We start from the raw sequence: 24,707 nt of genomic DNA, 5'->3' as shown, positions 1-24,707 counted from the left end.
AGGGAATATTTATGTACACCAGCAGGTGGTGTTTAGTCTCTCAGTCATGTCTGACTCTTGGCCACCCCATGGAATGTGGCCCTCCAGGCTCCTCTGTCCATGGCATTCTCCAGGTAAGAATACTGGAATGGGTTGCCATTTCCTTCTCCAGGGGATCTTTCCTACTCAGGGACTGAACCTTTGTCTCCTGCATTGCAGGTGGATTTTTTATTGCTTGAGCCATTGGGGAAACCCCAGCAGGTGGTTACACATTAAGGCAGACCAGACTGATCTCAACAGGGAACTCAATCAAGAATGAAAAAAACAAAAACACATCCTCATTACAGTGGCCAGATGGTCCTGGTCTGACCCACAAAAAAGAAAGCAAGCAAAGTTATGTATCCACTGCATCAAGTACTCAGCTGGGTGGATGGACAGAAAGAAAATCTGAGAATGAAGGTTATTTTTAACAGTCAGAAGTCCTGGAGTCCTATGTTGCCCAAAGTGTATTTTCATCTTTGGTTTTTTATATTTTATTTTTAGCAATATTCTAAGCTCACCTATTGACAACTACCGAATAAGGTCAAGAGTATCTCCTGAGGGGAATGAGGATACAGCAATCCCTTCTAGGCACACAGAAGACTCCACGCTGAACCACACTGTCCTCTGTCCATGTGGGCACCTCCCTGCAGCCTTGGGATTTCAGGGTAGGAGACTACAGGACCCTCATACCTTCTGACAGGAAGCTAAAGGAAAGTTCAAAATAGTCATTCAGAAATATGGACTGATTTTGGCTTTTACTTAGAGCATATGAAAAAGACTAAAGAGAAGAGCAGAGTTTGTGTGACAATTTTTCTCAAGAAAAGGGACAGAGACTTACTGCAAATCTGAAAACAGATAATGAAAATTTAAAGATATTGGAAAAAGAAAGGTAACTAACGGTCAAGACGCCTGAGGAAGCAGGCCCAACCTTGGTGCTTGGAGAGACAGGGTTACCTCTCAAGGTTATGACTGAGGAGGGTGTGGTGGGAACTTCAGGAGACAACACAGCAAGTATGGTGAGGAAGAACCTAGGCTCTGAGCCAAATAGCCCAGATTGAAATTCTTATCTTTGGGCAAGTTATTTAACCACTTTGGGCTTTAGCTTTTTCACCTATAAATAGGCATAATAATAGTACCTACCCTCACCAAATTCTGAGTACTTTAATTTTGATAAATTAATACAATTTAAATGCTTAGGACAGTAGGCCACATAAATCCTCAATAAGCTTAGCTAATACTATTGTCATTGTTGTTCTTTAGAGTAGCAGTGTCTGGTACAGAGTGACTTTTTTTTGTTTGTTTTTTGGCCATGCCACAGCTTGCAGAATCTCAGTTCCCCGACCAGGGACTGAACCTGGGCCCCAGGAGTGAAAACCTAGAATCCTAACCACTAGGCCAAAAGACAACTCCCCAGAATGACCTTTTCCTTTTATTAAGGACAATTTTAAAAGACCAGTTTCAGGTTCACAGCAAAATTGAGACGAAGATACAGAGATTTCACACATACTCCCAGCCAGAAAGACTTTAACAAAACTTAGATAACATCTAGTGTTCTTCACGGAGAAGGCAATGGCACCCCACTCCAGTACTCTTGCCTGGAAAATCCCATGGACGGAGGAGCCTGGTGGGCTGCAGTCCATGGGGTTGCTAAGAGTCAGACACGAATGAGCGACTTCACTTTCACTTTTCACTTTCATGCATTGGAGAAGGAAATGGCAACCCACTCCAGTGTTCTTGCTTGGAGAATCCCAGGGACAGGGGAGCCTGGTGGGCTGCCGTCTATGGGGTCGCACGGAGTCGGACACGACTGAAGCGACTTAGCATAGCATAGTGTTCTTCATAGTTATCCTAGATTTACTGTTACTTGCTGGTGTTGAGACTAGAAGCCTTTGGGGATTCCTTGATTCCACAGAGACTCAGATGTCAAAAAAAGTAAAAGGGGCCCCCTTAAACAACAGAATAATTCAAAGACAAGTGAAAAACCTTGAGATTCTAAGAACTGCTTCAAATTTGGAGCAACTTCCATTTCTTCTAGAGCACTAACTGCTTCTGCCTGAAGGTGTTTTGGCCCGGAATGAACCAAAGCAGAGGTGGATCAGTTGTGGGCTCAGGTGTCTTTGTTGTGATTTTGAGTTGAGAGCTTGAGACATTCCTCAAAAGTGGAAAAAAAATAAAATAAAATGGGCAAGTAGAAAAGGAGAGAAAGCATCTGAACAGGAAGAAGTGAGAACACTGCTTCCTGATAATGGATGGATGCTAGGTAGAGATGCTCCTGGTGATGAGATATGCTCATCCCTGGTGAAGAGACTGAGATGCAGAGACACACCAGAGTGACAGCTAAGGACAACTAGTCCCTCTGAGGGGCAGACTAACCACCAGCCAAGCCAGACTGCAGACAGTCCACAAGGATGGAAAGCGAGGGTGGAGGCAAAGAGATGGGCTTCCTGAGACCAGGAAGCATAGGTTCTCTGGGAAAAGAAAAGTATTGCTAGGACTATGAAAGAGGGAAGGTCAGCCAAAGTGTTTAGGTCTGGATGAAAATGGACCTCTCTTCATGGAGATAATCATCAGAGCAAATGGCAGAAGCAAGTACTGGCTGGCCTCAGACATACAGGAGCCCTATAGCTCAAACCCAGACAGCTGGATGAGGCAGGCCTGGATGAGCTATTGGAATGGATTGGCTTAGGATGAGCTATTGGAATGGGCTAATCCAGGGAGGGGTGTGCCCCTAAACGATCTGGTCTATGATTTATCTATATTTATATGCAGAACAATTCAGACATTTTTATCTTTTGAGATTCTGAGTTTTGTTTGTTCGATTTTAGTTTTACCTTGAATTCCCTTCTGATACACTTTAACTGCAAGTTGGAATCTCCAGGAGATGTACCCACCCCCAATGCTGGTTAATGGTGGTGGAGATACAGTTCCAAAATTTGGAGTCTCTAGGAGGTAGCTGAGGGAGCAGATGATCTAGCTTGCCCTTGCCTTGGGAAACTCATTACAGATTTTCTAATTTTCTAAGAACAGCAAAAGAATACCAAACACTGGATATTCTTTGGGATCTATGAGAAACTTGAGAGGATAAAGGAAAGGCAGACGGTCTGGGATTGAATTTGTCCTCAGTGACAGTCCTAAACAGTCAAAATTCCAGCGAGCAGAAACTTATATGATTTCCTAGGTTTGCACAGCTGACTGACAGTGCTCCAAGCTCAATGACTAAAAACGTGGGCAGCAGCACACCAGCCACTGAGCCGGTCCATCAGGTGGCAACACGTCTCTGGAGCTGATAACAAACTGCCCCGACTCCCAAAAAGGCTGCGCTTCCACACTGATCCACAAACAGCAGCCAGCAGGTCAGTTCTTAACCGTTAACTCCAGAAGCCGAGTCACAGACTTAAATGAAGCGCTGTAAAAATGTGAAATGAACACTGATACTTCTTGGTAGCAGCATATTCAGGGGAAGTCTATAAACATGTCTTACTTTCTAGATCTCTTCTAAATGGTAATTTAAAAAAAATAAGAAAAATATGGTTTTTTTTGTCCTGAGCCAAAAAATCATTAGGCCAATTTTATTCTCAAAGGCATTCCCGTGGCACCTAAAAATAGAGAGATTTACAGGAAGGAAGAGCAGATTTGGTAATATCTCTCAATTTCTTTAGACTTTAGACTTGAGTCTTCAATAAATTCTAATTCTCTTTGATGTTGCTTGTTTGACCTTGTTATTTATTTACCCAAAGGGAAGGATTAATCATCATCGAAACTGCCTGCAATTTGGGAGACCAGGGTTCAATCCCTGGGTGGGAAAGATCACCTGGAGAAGGGAATGGCAACCCAATTCAGCATCCTTGCCTGAAGAATTCCATGGAGAGAGAAGCCTGGTGGGCTATACAGTCCATGGGGTTGCAAAGAGTCAGACATGACTGAGTGACTAATACTTTCATTTATCATCATCAACAGAGCCAGTCTGTGCTATACAAATTCACCAGTGTTTTAGAGAAATGCCAAAATAAACACACCCGAGTACTGACCCCACATAAATGTAGGTAAGAATTCAGTTTATCTACCGAACCTCCTCAAATCAGTGAGTTCAAATGCCATTTCTAAAAGTGGTGGGGAGTGGGGGAGACGAGTTTGTTTTAAAGATAATTCTGAACACTGTGGTTATTTGACATTAAATTGGTACCTTTTCTTGGAAACTGCTAAAAAGTAAAGAGAAAATGACAATATCACTTTTTTATGGTTGAAGCTATTTTTATTTAGAGAGTCAACTTAAATAGAAATGGACACAAATTATGGATACCCATTGTTTTTAGGAGGCAAAAGCTTAAGGCTAGACTGATAAAGCACAAGAAAAGACAATGGGGTTAAACGTATTTCCTTATTAGTTACTGTTATAACAGGTCAAGAAAAGAAATGTTTTCTTTGGCAATCTGGCAGACTTCAGAGAGGGGCATCATTCCAGAGTAAGAACTAAAAGTTTGCAGAAGATACTAGAAAATGAGAAACCATGAGTAGTAATAATGCCTGAAAACCATCGACAGAACTGCAACTCTTGAGTGTCCCTAGGAGAGAGGACAGCGAGGGATGATGGTGGCTGCTTCCATGCACAGAATGCTCGCCCTCTGCCAGCCTCCACGCTTCTATAAAATTTGTACAAATTCATTCAATCATCACAACAGATCTTAGTAACATCCCCATTTCATGGAGGAGGAAACAAGCTTAGGAGTGGCTAAGTAACTTGTCTGAAGACAGAGAGTCCAGATCTCTCTGACTTCTTACCATCCCGCTGCAGGGCCCCCGGGTCCGGCTTAACTAATGAGGTGACTAGTACTATGGAGCTGCTCTTCCTGCAACAGGGAGGGCATGGTGTTGGGAAAGTGCCGCACCAGAAGCCACTGGATCTCAGTCCCCGGTGGGGCTCTGTCCCGCTCACCTGGCCTGCAACACTGCACGAAGCGCATGGCGCTGAGGTCTCACCTGACAGTGCCGCTGAACAACACCGGCTCCTGCGGAATGATGGAGAGCTTGCTCCGGAGGTCAGCAAGGCCGATGTCACTGATTCTCACTCCATCAATCTTGATGCAGCCTCCACACAACTCCACCAGGCGGAAGAGGGCCATGCCCAGAGAGGACTTCCCTGATAAGTCAGAAGATAGGCAAGAGTCATTCGATTGGCAAATTCTGGGAAGACAAAACTGGCCTCTTCTCAGGGCAATATCATCTATTTTTCTATTTCTGTTCAATCATTATTTCGATGGATAACGTAGATAACAAAGATAATGTAGAAAGTAATAGCTAGAAAAACAAAAACAAAAAACAAGGAACTCTCTGGAGCTACCAAGCATATACACTTATACAACATACTGCAGCCTGAGAAGAAGTAGGAGGGACCGTTACACTCTCCTGAGAATAAAATGGAAAAACGTCTCCTTTTCACCTTAGGTACAGGTACACAGGGTTTGATGCTTCTCAGGCAAGAACCAAGAGCTCCTAGCAAATCAGAGGACAAGCTGTTGTCTCTCTTCTGTCCCCTTATCTCAGCAAAGAAAAACAGGACAAGGCCTTTCACTGCCACGAAGCTAGGGAAGGGAGAAGTTCTAGGCTAAACACACAAGGAAAGGAGTTTTGGATTTGAGAAAATGAGTGACTATAGATTCTCTAGCATGATAGGAAAATGTAGAAAAGCAGGTTTGGGGGATAAAGTAGCAAGTTTAGGATCACAGTGATAGGCAGAATAGCCTTTCATAATTGACTCTTCATTTAAAAAATGATATAAATAATTCAAGCAGATAACATCAATTTCCCATAATCTAACTACTCCTTTAAAAAAAATTATGTATGTACATTATCTATTTATTTATTTGGCTACAGTGGGTCTTGGTTGTGGGATCTTCTTTTTAAGTTGCTGCATGTGGAGTCTAGTTCCTTGACCAGGGATTGGACCCAGGACCCCTGCACTAGGGGCACAGAGCACCAGCCACTGCACCACCAGGAAAGTCCTGCTTTTTTTGACACATTTCCTTTTAGTTTGTTTCCTTATGAGTTGAGATGATACCAGAGAAATATTGTAACTATCTTCTCCACTTAACATTACATAGCAAGCACTCAGTTATATTATTACCTTTCTGAGATAAAGTTTTAGTGGCTACAATAATTTCCATTGTGTGGCTGTACTTATTTAAACAGTCCTCTAATGTTGCACATGTAGTTTAATTAAAACTTGCTAGAATAATGCTATAGGGCTTCCTAGGTGGCTCAGTGGTAAAGAATTTGCCTGCCAAGTTTGATCCCTGGGCTGGGAAGATCCCCTGGAGAAGGAAATGACAACCCACTCCGGTATTCTTGCTGGGAAAATCCTATGGACAGAGGAACCTGGCAGGCTACAGCCCATGGGGTTGCAAAGAGTTGGACATGACTTAGTGACCAAACAGCAGCAGCAGCAGAATAATGCTATGGTAACCTTGTCATCACTCAAACTGCTCCTACCTCAGAAAATTTCCTTGAAACAGATTCTGAGAACTGAAATGACTTTATTAAATATTTACATATATATTTTAAAAGCTCAGTGCTCTTCCCCCATCAAAAAAAAAATAAGTTCGACATAGTCCTGTCTATCTTTCTGCAAGTCAGACCCACACTTTAGATGCAGAACTATGGGTTTTTATCTGTTTGAGCAGTTTTCCTGGTTGTCTTTTAAAAAAACCTTTTTTTAACTAGTTTGATTTATTTTTTTATTTATTAAAAAAAATTTTTTGGCCACACCCTGAGGCATACAGGATCTTAGCTCCCCAATCAGGGATCGAACCCATCCCCCCTGCATTGGAAGCCAGAGTCTTAACCACTGGACTGCCAGTGAAGTCCCAGTTTTCTGGTTCTTGACTCTCCTTCCCTGCTCTGCCTCCATGTTCTTAAAGACTTCTCATGGCAGCCTCCTGACTGTCTACTCAGAGGTCATTGAGGATACAAATATCTCCCTTGCTCCAGTGTCTGTAGCCACAGACCTGCAGTCTAGATCTGACCCCTGTCAAACAACCTCTGGGAACCCTGACTGTCCATCTCCCTATGGTAGGGGTCTTCGTGTCCATCTGCGAGTTGGGAAACTGGAATCCATATAGCAGAACAGTTCTCAAGGAGCCTTTCCTCCTGGGAGTGGCTTTTTCAGGACTGGGGGATCTGGCTAGTGGTCTCTCACTCAGGTAGAAGGGAGGAGGTGGAGGGCCCCCTTCAGTGCCAAAGCAGTGGTTCAAGATTTAAGGTGCTCAAATAAATGGTGCTCAAAGGAAGGAATGGTGCTCAAATAAATGATAAGCACCATTTATCTGAGCACCATAAATCTTGAAGGAATGATGGAAGGAATAGTGCTTAAATAAATAGGTTAAGTTGTTCTAACAAAAGATCTGAGTCTAGACTACCTTTGCACAGACGGAATGTGCTGGTAAAAAAAGCCATGATGTCCTCAGGTGGTTATAACCACGGAGAGCTGGGACCTATGTCACAGTCTTGAAAGAACCTTATTAGGATTACAGTTTAGACTTTGTAAGTCAGGCTATTTAGAATTATTTTATTTTTGTTAATTTCTCATCTACTTATACTTTAATAAAGTCTTGGTGAAAATTTTGATCTGTCTTACTGTGTTAAAAGGACATCACAAGAAGGGAGGTCAGAGGTTTCAGGTGAGCAGTGCACCCCTAGGGGGCCAATGCAGCAGAGGGAATTTATGGGAGGGAGCAGAGTAAGAGCCATGGGTACAGTCACCCTCATGGCTGGGCATTCTCTCTCCAGTGTAAAAGCCTAGAGGCCGTACCTTGTTTTGGTATGAAATAATGCCTTCAAAGAGGGAGCAGGAAATAGCTTTTTCTTTTCTGCTTACCACATTCTTTAAAGTAAATTGACTAGAAAAATAGGCAAGAAAAAAAAAAAGCTAAAGGAGTTTTGATGCGAAGGGAGCATAGAGCCCAGAAAGCTCAAGAGAAGTGACTCAGAGAGAACTCTTACACAAGGGTGAACAGGTTAGTGAAAGAAGACGAGACTCAATCTTGAAATGTTATTCAGGAAAGAAAGAGGGAAAGAAACACACTTCTAAGAATAGTAGGGAACTAAAATGCCTAAAATGATGGCCTATTCTCTATTTATTTACAACTGATGTCAGATCAAGAAAATAATTTCTGTCTTCGAAGGAACATAGATTCCTTATTTAGAGCTATGTTGCCTTCTAATAAATATGAGACTACACTTGTAACACATCACAAAGACCTTAAGCTTTTTGTATATTTTGACTTCATAGAAATAAGGATGTTACTGTGGTGCTATCCATAAAAGCGAAAAATTGACAACTCACTGCCCTTCAATTGGATCTGGGTTAATATAAATTGTGGTACATCCATAAAACAGAATTTTATGTCATACTGCATAGAAATCATGTCATAGAATATTAATTGACATGGAAAATATGTGGTAATTTTATAAATAGGCCATGAAATGGTGTGTGTAAAAGTACCTCATTTTTGTAAAATACATTTGTTGATAGCCTAATAAGATATCCACCAAAATGCTAGCAGTTAATTATCTCTGGGTAGTGGAGTTATGGTTACCTTTCACCTTTTGTACTTTGCTATATGTTTCCAGAAATATTCTACTTCTGCTTTATTGACTACGCCAAAGCCTTTAACTGTGTGGATCACAACAAACTGTGGAAAATTCTTCAAGAGATGGAAATACCAGACCACTTTACCTGCCTCCTGAGAAATCTGTATGCAGGTCAAGAAGCAACAGTTAGAACCGGACATGGAACAACAGACTGGTTCCAAATTAGGAAAGAGTACATCAAGGCTGTATACTGTCACTCTGCTTATTTAACTTATATGCAGAGTACATAATGCAAAATGCTGGGCTGGATGAAGCACAAGCTGGAATCAAGTTTGCTGGGAGAAATATCAATGACCTCAGATATGCAGATAACACCTCCCTTAGCTGGATGAAGCACAAGCTGGAATCAAGTTTGCTGGGAGAAATATCAATGACCTCAGATATGCAGATAACACCTCCCTTATGGCAGAAAGTGAAGAGGAACTGAAGAGCCTCTTGATAAAAGTGAAAGAGGAGAGTGAAAAAGCTGGTTTAAAACTCAACATTCAAAAAATTATGATCATGGCCTCTGGGCCCATCACTTCATGGCATAGATGGCACCTCACAGATGGGGAAAGAATGGAAACAGTAACAGACTTTATTTTCTTGGGCTCCAAAATCACTGAAGATGGTGACTGCAGCCATGAAATTGCTCCTTGGAAGAAACGTTCTGACCAACCTAGACAGCATATTGAAAAGCAGAGACATTACTTTGCCAACAAAGGTCCATCTTGTCAAAACTATGGTTTTTCTAGTAGTCATGTATGGATGTGAGAGTTGGACCACAAGAAAGCTGAGCACCAAAGAATTGATGCTTTTGAACTGTGGTGTTGGAGAAGACTCTTGAGAGTCCCTTGGACTGCAAGGAGATCCAACCAGTCAATCCTAAAGGGAATCAGTCCTGAATATTCATTGGAAGGACTAATGCTGAAGCTGAAACTCCAATACTTTGGCCACCTGAGGTGAAGAACTGACTCATTGGAAAAGACCCTGATGCTAGGAAAGATTGAAGGCAGGAGAAGGGGATGACAGAGGATGAGATGGTTGGATGGCATCACTGACTCGATGGACATGAGTTTGAACAAACCCTGGGACCTGGTGATGGACAAGGAGGCCTGGCGTGATGCAGTCCATGGGGTTGCAAAGAGTCGAACATGACTGAGCAACTGAACTGAACTGAACTGACATGTTTCAAGTGCTCTGCATTGAGAATGTATACTTTGATGATTAGAAAAAGTATTAAATGTTTTGAAGCAGTGTTGAAAATAAACCTCAAAAAGTGGTTTCAGAGACCTGAGACCCTAATTACTCATCTAACAGGAATCTGGTTTGAAGAGATGAGAGTGATATTCAATAAACAGCAAATCATGGGCCCTAAACTTGACTCTGGTTGATTTAAATGTTTCTTCAGAGAGGTGATCTTTACCTGATCCTGTTCGACCCACGATGCCAATCTTCTCCTTGGGTTTGATGGTGAAGGACACTTTCTTCAGGACCAGAGGGAGATTTTCTTGGTACCTCATCTCTGCATTCTCAAAGGTGATCTCTCCTTCCTGTGGCCAGTCAGGGGAGGGAGCTTTGTTCTTAATTCTGGCAGGTGCTTCCAAAGATAGAGTCTGGGGAGACAGAAAAGGCCAGTTCAGACTGACCACAGATTCTAGGGTAGCTGCAAGGTTTTGTCACAGAAGTAAGACCAGGATACCCATAGCAACGGCAGAGACAGCTGCTGCCCTGCTCCCTTGCTGCGAAAGAGTCCCTGGCAGTAAATGCTCATCACCAATAAACCAGACAGAGACAGAGAACAATTGCCTCTACCCTTGGCAGTTTACAATGGCCTTCTATCCCTCTTTAGCCACAGCAGATTTTAGTGGAATTCTTTGAAAACATTCCCCTTGAAACAGAGCTTCATCATTTGAAAATCAATGGCCTAAACTCAAAGGAGCAAAACTAAAATTCATGGAACATTTAATGAGAGCCTAGCACCCTGAGCCATCTCAGTCAATCCAGGAGACTCAGACACTAATCCCAACTCTACCACTAACAGCTGCATGAACTGGATACACCAATTCTTCAATCTTTGTCTTAGTTTCTCATCTGTAAACTCTAGGGACTGGATTAGATGATTTTAGAAATCCATTCCAGCTTAAAAATGCTGTGCTTAATAATTATTGGGTTATTTTGGCCATCTATAGTCACGCCTCCCCATGTTTTTAAAACTCTCTGGCGATTAGTCATGGAGCCTATAGCCTCACAGGGAAGTAAAGGTCAAAGACTGCAGTGCTCTGGTGGGTGGGGCTAGGGACTCAAGTCTAAAACTCTGTGCTGGGACAGGCTTCCAGGTTGTGGACAGGCAGCAGGGAACCAGTTCTCAGGAATGTGATTGATTTGTGCAAAGTACACTCTGTACCACAGCTGACCATCACCCTGACCTTTCCAGCAAGAGACCCACACCAATAGTGATATTAAATCAAACACAACATATACAGTCACAAATTTCCCACAGACAATTTGGGTGCCCAAAGAGCACCCAGCCAAGAGGCTCATGTATAAACATAAACGGCTATTAGCAGATTTATCAGATAGCTATCTGCCATTCTTCCTGATAATAATCATTTATAAGTTTAAGAAATATCCTATGACTGATCAGGTTCATTGCCAAAACAAACCAGTGGGACATGTCTCTGCTAGAAAAAGCAGTTACATTAACATACTAGTTCTCAGTGAAAGGGCAGTTCTTCAAAACAGTGTTTGTAAGTCAATATTCTAGTTGGAAGTTGGAATGTATTCTGCGCATGTAAATAATGATATAAATGAAAATAAAGTCTCTGGGCAGTTTGCAAAATAGGTAACTCCTGAGAAATGAGTTCAACATGAGAATGTTAACTACTCAAGACTCTGCTTCTCTCTACAGAAAATTGCTTTCAGACTTTGAACTAGGAGGAAGACACCACCGCACTGCAGGACTGCAGAGGTTCCTGGGGGAAGGTGGGAAGAGCTGGATCATCTCAGTACCAATGCAGTTAACTGGTTTCTGAACTGTGAACACAGTATAGAATTAGGCATGGGGCCTTTGAAACTCCTGAAGTCTGGGTCCTATCTCAAACCTATTGCATCAGAATCTTTAGAGATGAGGCCAATGTTAGTCTTTGCCTCAAGCTCTGTACGGGATTCTGATGGCCATCCCTGGTTAAGAACCAAATGAACTAGACTAAGACTTGAAATAACACCTGGTTTTAAATAGTATAAGGAAAATATTACATTAGTCTGCTTAACTGAATTAATGAGGTTAGGAACACTTTGGAAATTAGATGATGAATGTAAGTTCTCAATCAGACCACAATTCACAAATACACTTAGAAAATCTTATGATATTCTCTTCGCATTCCATGCATACTGGAGAGATGCTGCCTCTCCTGTGGGACAAGATGAGGCAGAAAATAAGCATCTTCCTGGGACATTTATTCCAGGCGGTAAGAGGGTAAAACTGCAGCAGAAGGCCTGCAGGAGCCTGACCTTGATGTAGTGGTCGATCCTCTCCACTGAGGTGAAGCGAGCTTCTGTCTCTGATGCCAGTCTGACAGTAAACTGGAACAGCCCTGTCAACTGATCATGGAAAACAACAATTCAAGAGAGAATTTATTATTATTATACACCAAGGGAATGCCAGCAAACCTCCTTCACCTCAGGGATCACAACTCAATTGTGAGAACTAACTGTGGATAGACAGCAGCTGGCTTTAGGGACCAAACCATTCTTTAACTGTTTAAAACAATGCCTAAGAGCCCCCAGTCAACTGCAACTCTCAGGGAATCCAGGTGGCACTGCAGTACTGGCACTAACTTTTCTATACCTAAAGGCTTTCTGTCTGTTTTTACATTTCCAGAAATTCAGCTGTAGCTGAATAACTTCTGGGCTTCATAATTGTACCTATACCTGGATATAGCAGCCACAATAAATGGAGACTGTATCAGCCTGTGAGCAGCAGTGAGAATGCTTCCAGGAAGGTCAACAGAAATGAGGCTGGGCCAAAACTGAATGCAGAGCCCCAGTCTGTGTACCCCAGACTGAGTACTCTGAAACAGAAGTATATATAACACAGATTTCTCCCACCCCCAACCCCCAGCCCTCCAAGAATCAAGTTAAGTCTGCAAGACATGGACAAATACCTTTGAGTATCTGTAAAGATATAGATCTCTTCTTAGGTTTCCTCTGGCCACTTATTTTTATCTTTCCAATATAGAAAAATGTCAAACATATACAAGAATAGAGAGGACAGTATAATGGGCTCCCACGTATCAAACATTCATCTTAAAAAAATTATCAACTTACAACCAGCATTGTTTCATCTGTACCACCCCATCCTTCCATAGATCTGGAATCAAATCTCATATAGCCTAAGTCTTATCCATAAATACTTCAGCTTCTATCTCTCTAAAATATAAAATCTCTTTGAAAACCATTACCACATCTTAAAAAAGTTAGTAACAATTCTTTATCATCTTTAACTATCTAGTCAGTGCTAAGTTCCCTGCTGTTCTCTGAGCTATTTGAAGACCTTCAATCATCCCTAAGAACCAAAAAGGTTTATGTATATAACAGTACTGGGAAAATTTGGGGCCTGAAAATAAAACACACAAAAGTAGTATATTGAGGATATGTGTTTCTTAGAAGACTAGGAAGAGGCCAGAGAAGAAAGGTTAGTGAAGACATAAATCTACAATTAAGAAACAATTTTCAAAATCTGTTTATTTAAGAAAAAACAGTACCTACTTCATAAACACATGCAACAGAGTTAAACCCCTTTATTCCCATAAAGTCAACCTTTAGCATTCGTGGGGAATTGGTTCCAGGATTCTGTCAAAAATCCAAGAATGCTCAGGTCCCTTATATAAAACGGCCTAGTAATTGCCTACAACCTACAGACATTCTCCTGTATCCTTTAAGTCATCTCTAGATTACTTATAATACCTAATGCAATGTAAGGACTTGGTAAATAGTTATAAATACAATGCACTACATAAATAGTTGTACATCTATAGTAAATACAGTTTTCGGAACTATCTGGAATTTCCCCTCCCAAATATCTTTGATCTGCAGTTGGTTGACGCTATGGACGCAGAACTTGGGGATGTGGAGGGCTGACTGTGTTCCAGTCCACAGTGCTACTGCCAAAGCAGATGGGGAGAAGCTCTAGGAGCCAGAAGTAAAATGACAGCTTAGGGCAGAGTCGCCTACCAGGCCTCTCCTAGGCCAACGTATGAGAAAGACAATGCCCTCATCCCAAAGACTAACCTGCACAGCATAGGAGATGGCAAGCCCTGCGTAGGCCGGGGGAATCTTCCCATGCATGAGAACAATCATCAGCCCAGTGGTGGTGATCAGGGCAATGCTGATTAGGTCCAGCCGCACCGCCAGCCACCGCATCGCACAAGTGAACAGGAAGAAAGGACTTTGGTTGTTATCCAGTAGCTCCTGGTACCTGTGAGGAAGACAGAACACCTAATAAAGTAAGTAAAGTACCACACAACCCCAGTCATGGAGGATGCCGAAGTACTGGTGAGTTCTGGGTAGAGGGCTAATACTAAAGTATAATAACACTGCTTGTAACCAGGAGAGTGATATGGAAACTTAAGGAGTGCAGAGTATTCCAGGCTCCACACACAGGAAGACACGGGGGTTTTCTAGTTTTACCCTTTGAAAGAAACATATTCAAGTTACTAGGAAAAACATATCTACTTCAACAGCACCAGGAAAGCAGGGGGGAAGAAGACCAAATAAAGAGGCTGTTTAAGCTTTAGAGAATTGTTTTAGGTCAGTGGTCATTTTCTTGAGGAAAGAGAGGTTACAAATGCAAACTGCAGAAATGGCACAAGAGCAGGAAAAAGACTCTTGGACTGAATACGAGAAAGTGGAAACGGTCTGCTGACATACTTGTTTCCCAAGGCCATGGAGCAGAGAACCAGAGCAGTGAGTGAGTTAAACCAGAACAGATAGACCGAGCCAACCTTTGTCACTGCAGGAAGGAGACCTCTGTCATCAGGGGTCCTAGAGAGCAGCTCTCACCCCACCTGAGGGTCTGGGGTCACACACAACTAGAACTCCAGAGTGGAAGGCCTGGGTAGGCAAAGATACTTTGCCTTAAAGAAAATCCCTTTCCTCCTTATAAGAAGATATGTGCACTTTAGAGAAAATTTAGGAAACACAGTAAAAAATAGGGAAATGTAAAATTCCAGTACTCTCACCACTCAGCTAAAACCAGAATCCATATTCTGCTGCATTTCCTCCTGGTATTTTTTCCAATGCCCTCACGTTTATTTGGGTACATACCTACACATGTACACGGTCAACATATTTTACTCTTTGTTTTGCTTAAAGTTAGCATACATTTTTCAGAATTATTTAACCAACCTTTCTATCCTAGAGTTACTTTTTAATGTTAATTACTTAATTTTTGGAATGAACTATATACTCTATAAGACAGAATATTCACAAGGTACAAAAGGTTTTACCATGAAAAGTCAGTCTTTCTCCTGCCCTCCTCCAGCTACTCACTTCCACTGTCCAGTGGCAGCTGTTAGTTTCCTGTGTGTTCTTTCAGATATTCTAAATGTTACACACACATATTTAAAGGGAGCAAACTATACGTGCACATCTGTATCTTGCTCTTTCATCTAATATAACTTGGAGATCAATCCACATCAATACCTAGGAAACAGTCTCATTCTTTTTAGGGGTCACATAATATTCCATTATATGGGGACACCACAGCCTATTTAACCAGTCCTCTACTGAAGGACATTTAGTCTAGTTCAACCTCTAGTAAACATACAACTCCACAATGACTATATAAGTACAGAAATTTCTCACACGAACAATATTAACAACTAAATGTCAATTTATTGTCTATGAATATCTTACTTTTCCAAGAAAAAAAAAAGGAGCAAAACTCTGTCAAATATAGTCATTCAGAACTGAAAGCTAATAAAGACTCCAAATCTGTTTTTGTCTTCCCATTTGCTCAGAAGGGAGTTCCACCAAGCAAGTGAATCTTAATCAGCAGAGATCATTAAATCACTAATACTCTTAGTAATGAGCTTTATAATCCCCAATTTTGACTCTGAAAGGCTTCTTAAACTCTCATTAAATGCTGAGATGTTGGCTCCCTGATGAGCCCTCTGGCCCCCATGGAACTAACCTGTGCAGAAATTCCTGCCCTTTGTTGTAGGCGTGGATGGTGGCAAGGCCCTGTATGCTGGATGTGATGTGGGAGAGGAAAGGTGACTGCGTGATATTATCCAGACGCTTCAGCTCTCGGATCAGGACCCTGGAGAGAGAAAGAGTTCTGTGTCAGAGGGGTGGACTGGCAACTCTGGCTTCACCCTTTGCACTGAAAGATACAAAGACTTCCTGTTTACCTGGAGACAATGTGCAGAATTGAAAAGAGGATGACCAGGGGCCCTACTGCCACGAGGAACCACGGGAAAACTCCTGCGATCATTCCAACACAGAAGAACACCAAGATGACGTTCTGAATGAACATCTCAGCCTGGAACGGCAGGCGCACATCGACTGGGGAAACAGTAAAGGAACATGTGTCAAATGCTGGGATCCACAAACAGCCAGAATTTTTAAAAAAACAAAAAGAGGCTCACAAAAAGCCATATCTGAAATTTGTGACTTTTTTGGTCTTTTAAACAGTCTGATCAAATAAAAATCTGGTAATGTAGTTGCTCTAATTTTTCTTGTCCCAAGAGCATTTAAGTGATCTTTCTCACCTGTGCCCTCTTTTTGGTTCACTGTGCTGCCCAACCCCCTTAAACATTTTTCCACTTTGCAAAGTAATATATGTTTGCTATAAAATATTTGGAAAATAAATATGCAAAAAATTAAATAAACATAGTCTTATTCTTACAAATATGTATGAACTGCTGCTAACATTTAAGAAACTTTTCATTGAAAATTTTAAACATACACAAAAATTGTAAACATACACAAAAACTGGAAGAGTATAGAACCTCTAAGAGTTAACATTTTCTTTGCCCATTTTGGACATCTCCTCCCCCCACCTATTTTCATACAAATCTGAGACATGTTGATACCACTGATTTTCATCAGTCTCTTTTCTATTCATCTGTGCGTATGTGAGTTTAATACAAATGTGATCATATCACACACATGTGTATCACTGTTTTGTGATGGTTTTGATCTCTTGTTACCTCTGGCCATAGCTATACATTGGCCTATCAACATCTGAAACAAATTCCTTCTATGGAGGCAGCACAGTAAGTAGTTAAAAACATTAGTTCTGGGGTCAAAAAGATCTGAGCTCAATTCACAGCCTGCTATTTAATAGTTGTGCAATCTTGAGCAAGTCAACCTTCCTAGATATCAGCTTTCTCATGCATTTGGTGGGTGAAATGATACCCACACCTCACAGGGCTGCTATGATGGCTAGGATAATGCATGTAAAACTGCCTGTAACACAGTAAGCCCTCAAAAAATGTCAGGTAGCATCACTATTATTATAGGCTATGGGAGTACAGTTGACCTTTGAATAACATGGGGGTTAGAGACACAGACCCTCCATGCAGTGAAAAATCTGTATGTAATCTACAGTCAGCCCTCCATAGATGTGGTTCCTCATCCACAGTTTCATATCCACAGACTCAACCAACCTTTTGTTCAAGGGTCAAGTGTATTTAAGTTCTGGTGCTGGCACAGCCCATGAAGCATTCAGCATCCAGCAAACCTGTCAAGAGATTGTATGTGTCCAGGAACCTACGCACCACCCACAAGTAAATATGTCTTTTGGACTCTCAAACACCCTGTCCAAAGCCTTTATGATCAGCACTCTGAACTGGTTTTCAGGTTAAATAAGATTAAATAAGAGCTCACATGAAAGATGAAAAATCAGATAGGTCCTTAGCCTAAAGAGAAATTGCAAAGTGGAGAAATTGCCATGTGGAGAAAATGCCCAAGCTAACATGTTCCTGATGCAAACAATGCAGTCACTGTGCTGGGTGGTTCGTGCTCTGGAGCACAATAGAGAGAAGCAGTGAGAAATACCTTCATCCATGTCTTTGGAAAACCTGTTGAGAATTCTTCCCGTGGGGGTAGTGTCAAAAAACTTCATAGGGCTTCGAAGGATTCTTCGGAAAAGCTCATCATGGAGTCGGGAGGAGGCTCGCAATGTGCCCTGAGGAGCAGAGTACAGAGCAATCAGAGACCCAGGACTCAGCAGGCTCAGAACCCACTCCACGGGTCCAAAGCCAGAGAAGGGAAAGTGGCTGTGGAGGAAGGAGGTGGCTAACCAGAAAGGGCTGAGGCTGACGGGATGCAGGTCACTTCGGCAAGAGGCATCCTGCTTCAGAGGCGCTCTCCAACTCAAAATAAACCCTAGAGGTGCCAGGCAGAAGCCTGACCACACAGCCACCAGTGAGAAGAGGAGCAGAGGCCCCAGTGCATACCTTGACAAAGACCACTCCACGAATGGCTTTCAGGATCAGCATGACTGCCATGGAGAGGGCGTAGATGCTGGCATAGTAGTGCATGAGAGGATTGTCCTTCATGCTGTTGCTCACAGATGTCCTGTTTTCTTGAGTCACAGTCGTGTTCTGTTTGGAAGCAAGGTTCTGTGAGGCAAGACCCTTAGGGACATCCAAGAAGCCCTTGTCAGGGCCACTCTTGGCTCAAGGCAGGGTACAGGAAACAAACTCTGGGAGCTGGTGGAGACAAACACAAGGCAGGCTTTGCCTGTTCCCCTCTCTTCTCTAATGACAACAGACAGCCTATAGATGTGCTCCTGGTAAGCGCTACTGCTCTGTGAGTTGGTCAGGGAGCAACTACCTGGTGAGGTTACATTAGGGACTCATCTCTTTAATCCTGGGTAATCTTTGTTAATTACCTCTTTTAACAGAAAAGTAGAGCACTTTCCCTAAGAAGAGCCAGGAAATATGAAGAGATGGCCATATTATTAGACGTACAATTTTCCCATCAATGAGGAATCTTACCCCACTTCCTTGCTTGATCCAGTAACTCAACCACCAGTTGCTGAAAGCGGTGCTGCCCACATTCAGCATGAAAAGGGACAGAATGACCAGGAACGCCAAAGGGCCCCCAGCAGCCTGGATGTAGACACCATACACTGACCAGGGCACAGAACCCTGCCCCTTCTCTTCCATTTGCACGAGCTGCCCTAGGTGAGGAAGAGAAATGTGAATTCAGAAAGGAAAAGCTGCTTTTCTAAAAGGAAGTCATCTGTAGAAGAGTAGAACCAAAGAGAGCCTACAGTTTCACAGAGCTCTAGGTTTGAATTATTTCTCCCTTTCCAGGAGCATTCATTTATCCATTTAATATCTATCTATGCTAAGTCACTTCAGTCGTTTCCGACTCTGTGTGACCCCATAGACGGCAGCCCACCAGGCTCCCCCGTCCCTGGGATTCTCTAGGCAAGAACACTGGAGTGGGCTGCCATTTCCTTCTCCAATGCATGAAAGTGAAAAGTGAAAGTGAAGTCGCTCAGTCGTGTCCGACTCTTAGCGACCCCATGGATTGCAGCCTAACAGGCTCCTCCGTCCATGGGATTTTCCAAGCAAGAGTACTGGAGTGGGGTGCCATTGCCTTCTCCGTAATATCTATCTACTAGGTACCTATTATGAACCAGGCCCAGGAATAAGCCCTGGAGAGGCAAAGAGGATTAAGACCAGGTTCTTGGCTCAGATCATCCACATATAGATAAATAAGTACAAAATTATAGTAAAATGTGCTAACCCCAATGCTGGAACTACTTGCAGGGCAGCATGGGAACATTCAGGAAGTGTACCTAACCTACTTGGGGGAGCTGTGAGGGGCTTAGCAGGGAGGTTCCAGGTGAGACTTTCTATGTAGTCCATATTGTGTCTTTTTTTTTTTTTTAGCTGCACAGCATGACTCGGATTTTAGTTCCCCTATCAGGGTTGAACCTACACCCTCTGCAATCAAAGTGTGGAGTCCTACCCACTAGACTGCAGGTGAAAGGTAAGCCAGAGTCAGCCAGGTGGGGAAATGGTAGGCATAGGTGTGAGGAAACAGGAAATCAGTATACACAGATATCCAATTCAGCATGGCTAGAATATTCTGTGTGCCTAAGGAGTGGCAGGAGATAAGGCTGATTAAGCAGGCTGTGGTCAGAGGATAAAGGTATTTGAACATTATCCTTCAGATAAGAACTTCTCAAGAGAACAGGCTACAGGGGTGTAGAGATTTGACTCCCAGCCCTACTGTAGGAGATGGGACTGGAATGGCCAGACCAGCCACCTCACGCAGCCTCTTCCATGCATCCCAGCATCTCAGACAAAGAATGGATTTTCTATGTGTGCCACATCATGAAAAAGATTTAAAAAATGCTGCTTTGAAACTGGGAAGGCACTGAACAGCCTCAAGCCCCAGGCAGTTGGCTGGTCTCCTGTTTTTAACTAGATCTCCTAGTTGTTCATGTGGAAGACAGATTTAAAAGGAGGCAACTGTAACAGTCTCGGTGGGAGATGATAAAGGTCAGAATGGGGTTATTTTCTTGGGCTCCAAAATCACTGCAGATGGTGACTGCAGCCATGAAATTAAGATGCTTGCTCCTTGAAAGCAAAGCTATGACGAACCTAGACAGCATATTAAAAAGCAGAGACATTACTCTGCTGACAAAGGTCTGTCTAGTCAAAGCTACAGTTTTTCTAGTAGTCATGTATGGACATGAGAGTTGGACCATAAAGAAAGCTGAGCACCGAAGAATTGATGCTTTTGAACTGTGGTGTTGGAGAAGACTCTTGAGAGTCCCCTGGACAGTAAGGAGATCAAACCACTCAATCCTAAAGGAAATCAGTCCTGAATACTCATTGGAAGGACTGATGCTAAAGCTGAAGCTCCAACACTTTGGCCACCTGATGTGAAGAACGGACTCACTGGAAAAGACCCTGATGCTGGGAAAGACTGAAGGCAGGAGAAGGAGATGATAGAGGATGAGATGGGTGGGTGGTATCACTGACTTGATGGACATGAGTTTGAGTAAGCTTCAGGAGTTGGTGATGGACAGAGAAGCCTGGTGTGCTGCAGTCCATGGGATCACAAGAGTCGGGCACAACTGAGCAACTGAACTGACTGACTGAAAACCAGGGTTGTGGCCATGGGGATGGAGTATTCAGGAAGTAAATTCAGTAGGATGGGGTAGCTGGCTGTGGGAGGAAAAAAAACATTTAAGGATATTTCCTAGGGGCTCCCTGGACTGGTCGGGAGATTGATGTTGACAAGAGAATACAGAGAAAGCCCCACCTCTTTATCACATATGCTGTGCAATTATCTTGGAACAAGCCGCACAGGCCTCGAGCACTTTATGATGAGAGTCTCTAGATCACATGTCCCCTAAAGACAATTTGTTTTTTTCCTACTGCCTGCGGCAGGAATTGACAGATGTCTCAGCCTTCTGTGCTGTGTTTGCTTTGTGAGAGTAAGGTATCTCCAATCACACCTGAATTCAAGAGCTCATACAGGGCTTATTAAAAGAAAGAAAAGAATCAGTATGGTCAACTCCTAACACCCAATGTCTGCCGCAGTTTTAAGACCAAGGAAATGAAAACAACACGGCAAACCAGAAAAAAAGTCCTGAATTCAACATGTCAGGTGAGAAGGTAACACAGAAGAAATAACTTTAAAACAGGAATGCATTTCTATTTATTATTTACAAAAGTGAAAATGCCTAAGGTATTGCAAACAGCTTCTCCAACTCTCAAGATTTGTTTTGGTTGATAAGATGAAGGGTTTAAAAAACAGGACCAAGGAGTCTGGATAGGAAAATCAAGTAGGAAAAATCTTGGCTGTAACTCTTCACCACAGCCCTGCTGGTGCCTGCTTGGGACAAGCCAAGGAGTGATCATTGTACCAGAGGAGGGGGCAGAGGGGGGTTAACTGAGGATGTGGGCATTCTTAGAGCTGGCATGCCTTTGCTTTGGTTGGCATGACTTTTAAAGAGGAGAGATGAATCACAGGAAAGAAAGGTATACCTCTATCCATGATTCAATTTTTCCATAAAGATGACTCAGCTATGACTACCTACACCTCACTCCACCCTGCATAGCAAAAAAAGGCATAGAAGTAAAGGTCATTTTTATTGCCTTGGTCTATTTGAGCAAACAGAAGTTGCCTCATGGTCTCCCAATAATCATATAAGAATCTTGTTATTCTAGAAATAAAAGGCCAGGTGTTCCACAACAGGCAGCATGAATTGCTACATGGCATAATTTCTGATAAACTTTAATGACACACTTTACATCATCTTTCTGCACTGCTGTACTGGCGCTCATGAATGCCCTGGCTGGCTGATGACCTCAAGAGCATCATCAATGCCAAAAAGAGAGGCAAGCACCATGTTCTTACTAGTCCATGTGCCACAATCATCATCAGGCTTTTGACTTGATGGTGAAGTGTGGTTATACTGGCAAATTTAACTGATGATCACAGGGCTGGGAAAATTGCTGTGAACCTCATGGGCAGGTTAAACAAGTGAAGAGGGATCAGCCTCAGATATGATGGGCAACTCAAATACGTGGAAAAATGGGAGCCCCCATCCCATCATTTTCATTGTACTGACAATCTCATCTGGCATCATGGACCATGAAAAAGCAAGTGTGTGAAAACACTCTAGAGGGAAAACCATGGGATCCTTTTTCTAGGGATGTAATACATATATGCAAATAAAATGCCAAAACAAAACAAAAGCAAAAACTTTAATGACAATTCTCAAAAAGGTTCATTACCTTCCTCTGGCTTCACTGCTTTCTCCTTCTTTACTGATCCTGTTTTAGGACCCTTGTCTTGTGTTTTCTTCTGTGAACCACTGGTTTCCTTTTTTGAATTAATCTAATGAAAAAAAAAAGTGTCTCTAGTTATCATGATATGGCCATTCAGATAAATGTCCAAAGGACATGTTAGCAAATGCATTCATGGAGTTGCTGCTCTTATTGAAAAGAGACACGTCCAACTTCTTAAAAGTTAACTTATGTAACTTCCCTAACTCCTGACATCTTTGAGGTCCGGGTTCCGGCCATTCCATAGACCCTGCTCTCCCCAAAGTACCTAAAGACCTAAATTCCAAACACAGTAGACTTTATGCTATTCTTATCCACTCTAACTTGTGCAAAGTATCAGCTGGATGACATCTATAAAGAGCCTAAGCCAGTAATTGGGACACAGTCGGTGCTAGTTAATAAGTGCCAAGTTGGCAGCCAAGACACCATGGATAATTTTCAAATGTATGCAGGATTTAATGTCTCTTCCCTGTCACATTATTCATTTGATTATTAAGAAAGGAGCTTTCATAATGCTCTGGTTAGGATTTAATTGAGTTTAAGAAATTAAGTTATGATTGAACAATAGCACACACTGAGCCCACATCCTTCTTGTCATTGCCTTACTGATGAATTCTCAGTGGCAGAAGATCTTGGTTCTCTAGTCCCTCAGTCCTTCCCTCCTAGAACAGAACCAGTGTGTGGACTAAAGCATAGTAATCTGGTCATTGTAAAACAGGGCCCCTGCCAGCAAGACACAGACAATGAGTTCAGCAGAGATTTCTCCATCATTCACTATGGTAACATCTGTCTCTCACTAGAAAGACACACACATACACACACCATGCAAATCTTACCTCAACTGGGGGTGTCTCTCCCAGCAACAGGTTGTTAAAAATAGTAGCATAATCACCATTTAGATTCATCAATTCCTCATGAGTGCCTCTTTCTGTAATACAGCCCTCTTTCATGAAGATCACTTCATCACAGTCAGCCAGGTACTGGAGACAAAGACAGGGACAATGTAGTGTGGTTGATTATTTGTGCAAATACATCCAAACCCCTACACCTTACTTCAGCAGGTCTCACCTGGAGGTGACCAAGCCCCCCCAGGGGACATTTGGCAATATCTGGAGACATTTTTGATTGTTACAATGGGGGGGGGGTGGGTACTACTGCCATCTGGTAGATAGATGCCAGGGATGCACAGGACAGGCCCCCACAATAGAGAGCTAAGACTGAGAACTCCTGCTTTAATTTCTCCTGTCTTGTGATATAGTTCAAAAAGCAGGTTCTCCAGTTTTTGATATAAATCTGCTGATGAAGCCACACAGTCTTATATTAAACTTTACATCCCTTTACTAGATGCAGAAGTACACATAATTATACTTTCTGTGGCAGAACAGGGGGTTAGTCCCCTAAACTTGACAACATAAGCAAAGCAGATGGCAACCTCCTTGAGCTGCTCTCTGAAGTGGCTGCTTGTTATGGAATGACAGAGTGAGAAGAGCTTGTTTCTCCTAAACAGTACCCACTCACATATAGATGTTAACAGAATGCTTTCCAAACTATCTCTTACCCAGACTCCATTTTCAGCCTATTCCTCTTAGCCCTTTTACTTACTGATTTATATGCAGAAGCTAACATGCTCCAAGGATCTCTGATTCAGATGGCCATCTGGTACAACAAGCTTTATTGGTACAATGAGCCAGGAGGCTATTTGCTGAGGAAGGGAACACCATGATTCCAGGGACTTCAAGGAGCCCCATGAAGGTACCTGGACCAAGCCCACCTCCCTGTTTCTCCCTACTCAAGTCAAGGTGGGTAGCCTGGGGAAGGAAGCACATACCTGTAATTGGTGGGTAATGAACAGAACCGTCTTGGACTTGAGATGCTTCTGGATAGCACTGTTGAAGATGTGGTTGCCCACGTGGGCGTCTAAGGCACTGAGGGGGTCGTCCAGGATGTAGATGTCTCGGTCACTATACAAGGCCCGGGCGAGGCTGATCCTCTGGCGTTGCCCGCCACTCAGGTTGGCTCCTCGCTCACCAATCTACAGGAGCCCAGAAAGCACAAGGAAGTCTCCAGTTCAAGTCCAGAACAACACTCAGTGGTTGCCTCAGTCACCTCTCCTCTCTTCCACCCAAACCAGCTCCTTCTCTTCATTTCCCCACCTGGATGGAATGCCAATGTATCCTGTAGGGCCCACACCAGAACTGGGGGTATCAGCCCAATGCCTCGTCCTCTGCC

The 24,707-nt window shown here is 42.7% G+C and overlaps 1 protein-coding gene across 7 annotated transcripts in view; it reads right to left on the bottom strand.

The window, feature by feature from the left end:
- ABCC5 (ATP binding cassette subfamily C member 5) overlaps positions 1-24,707 on the bottom strand; it is an 81,939-nt gene that overhangs the window by 10,566 nt on the left and 46,666 nt on the right. For 4 of the 7 annotated variants that reach the window (XM_006056681.4, XM_006056682.4, XM_006056683.4 and 1 more), the window contains 12 exons: positions 24,307-24,510; positions 23,315-23,458; positions 22,428-22,530; positions 18,657-18,841; positions 18,114-18,260; positions 17,713-17,842; positions 16,062-16,215; positions 15,842-15,970; positions 13,939-14,125; positions 12,160-12,249; positions 10,073-10,262; positions 4,999-5,158 (listed from right to left, as the gene is read on the bottom strand). In XM_006056681.4, the coding sequence (XP_006056743.3) occupies positions 4,999-5,158; positions 10,073-10,262; positions 12,160-12,249; positions 13,939-14,125; positions 15,842-15,970; positions 16,062-16,215; positions 17,713-17,842; positions 18,114-18,260; positions 18,657-18,841; positions 22,428-22,530; positions 23,315-23,458; positions 24,307-24,510 (1,823 nt within the window). Of the gene's footprint in view, positions 1-1,768; positions 4,662-4,998; positions 5,159-10,072; positions 10,263-12,159; positions 12,250-13,938; positions 14,126-15,841; positions 15,971-16,061; positions 16,216-17,712; positions 17,843-18,113; positions 18,261-18,656; positions 18,842-22,427; positions 22,531-23,314; positions 23,459-24,306; positions 24,511-24,707 lie in introns of those variants that run through there. The other 3 variants (XM_025287487.3, XM_044944141.2, XM_044944158.2) reach the window with 3 other exon arrangements.

Source organism: Bubalus bubalis, chromosome 1 (genome assembly GCF_019923935.1).
Source record: "Bubalus bubalis isolate 160015118507 breed Murrah chromosome 1, NDDB_SH_1, whole genome shotgun sequence".
NCBI classification, from domain to species: Eukaryota; Metazoa; Chordata; class Mammalia; order Artiodactyla; family Bovidae; genus Bubalus; species Bubalus bubalis.
The sequence above is the reverse complement of the archived record's forward strand: the minus strand, read 5'-3'. Positions and strand labels throughout refer to the sequence as shown.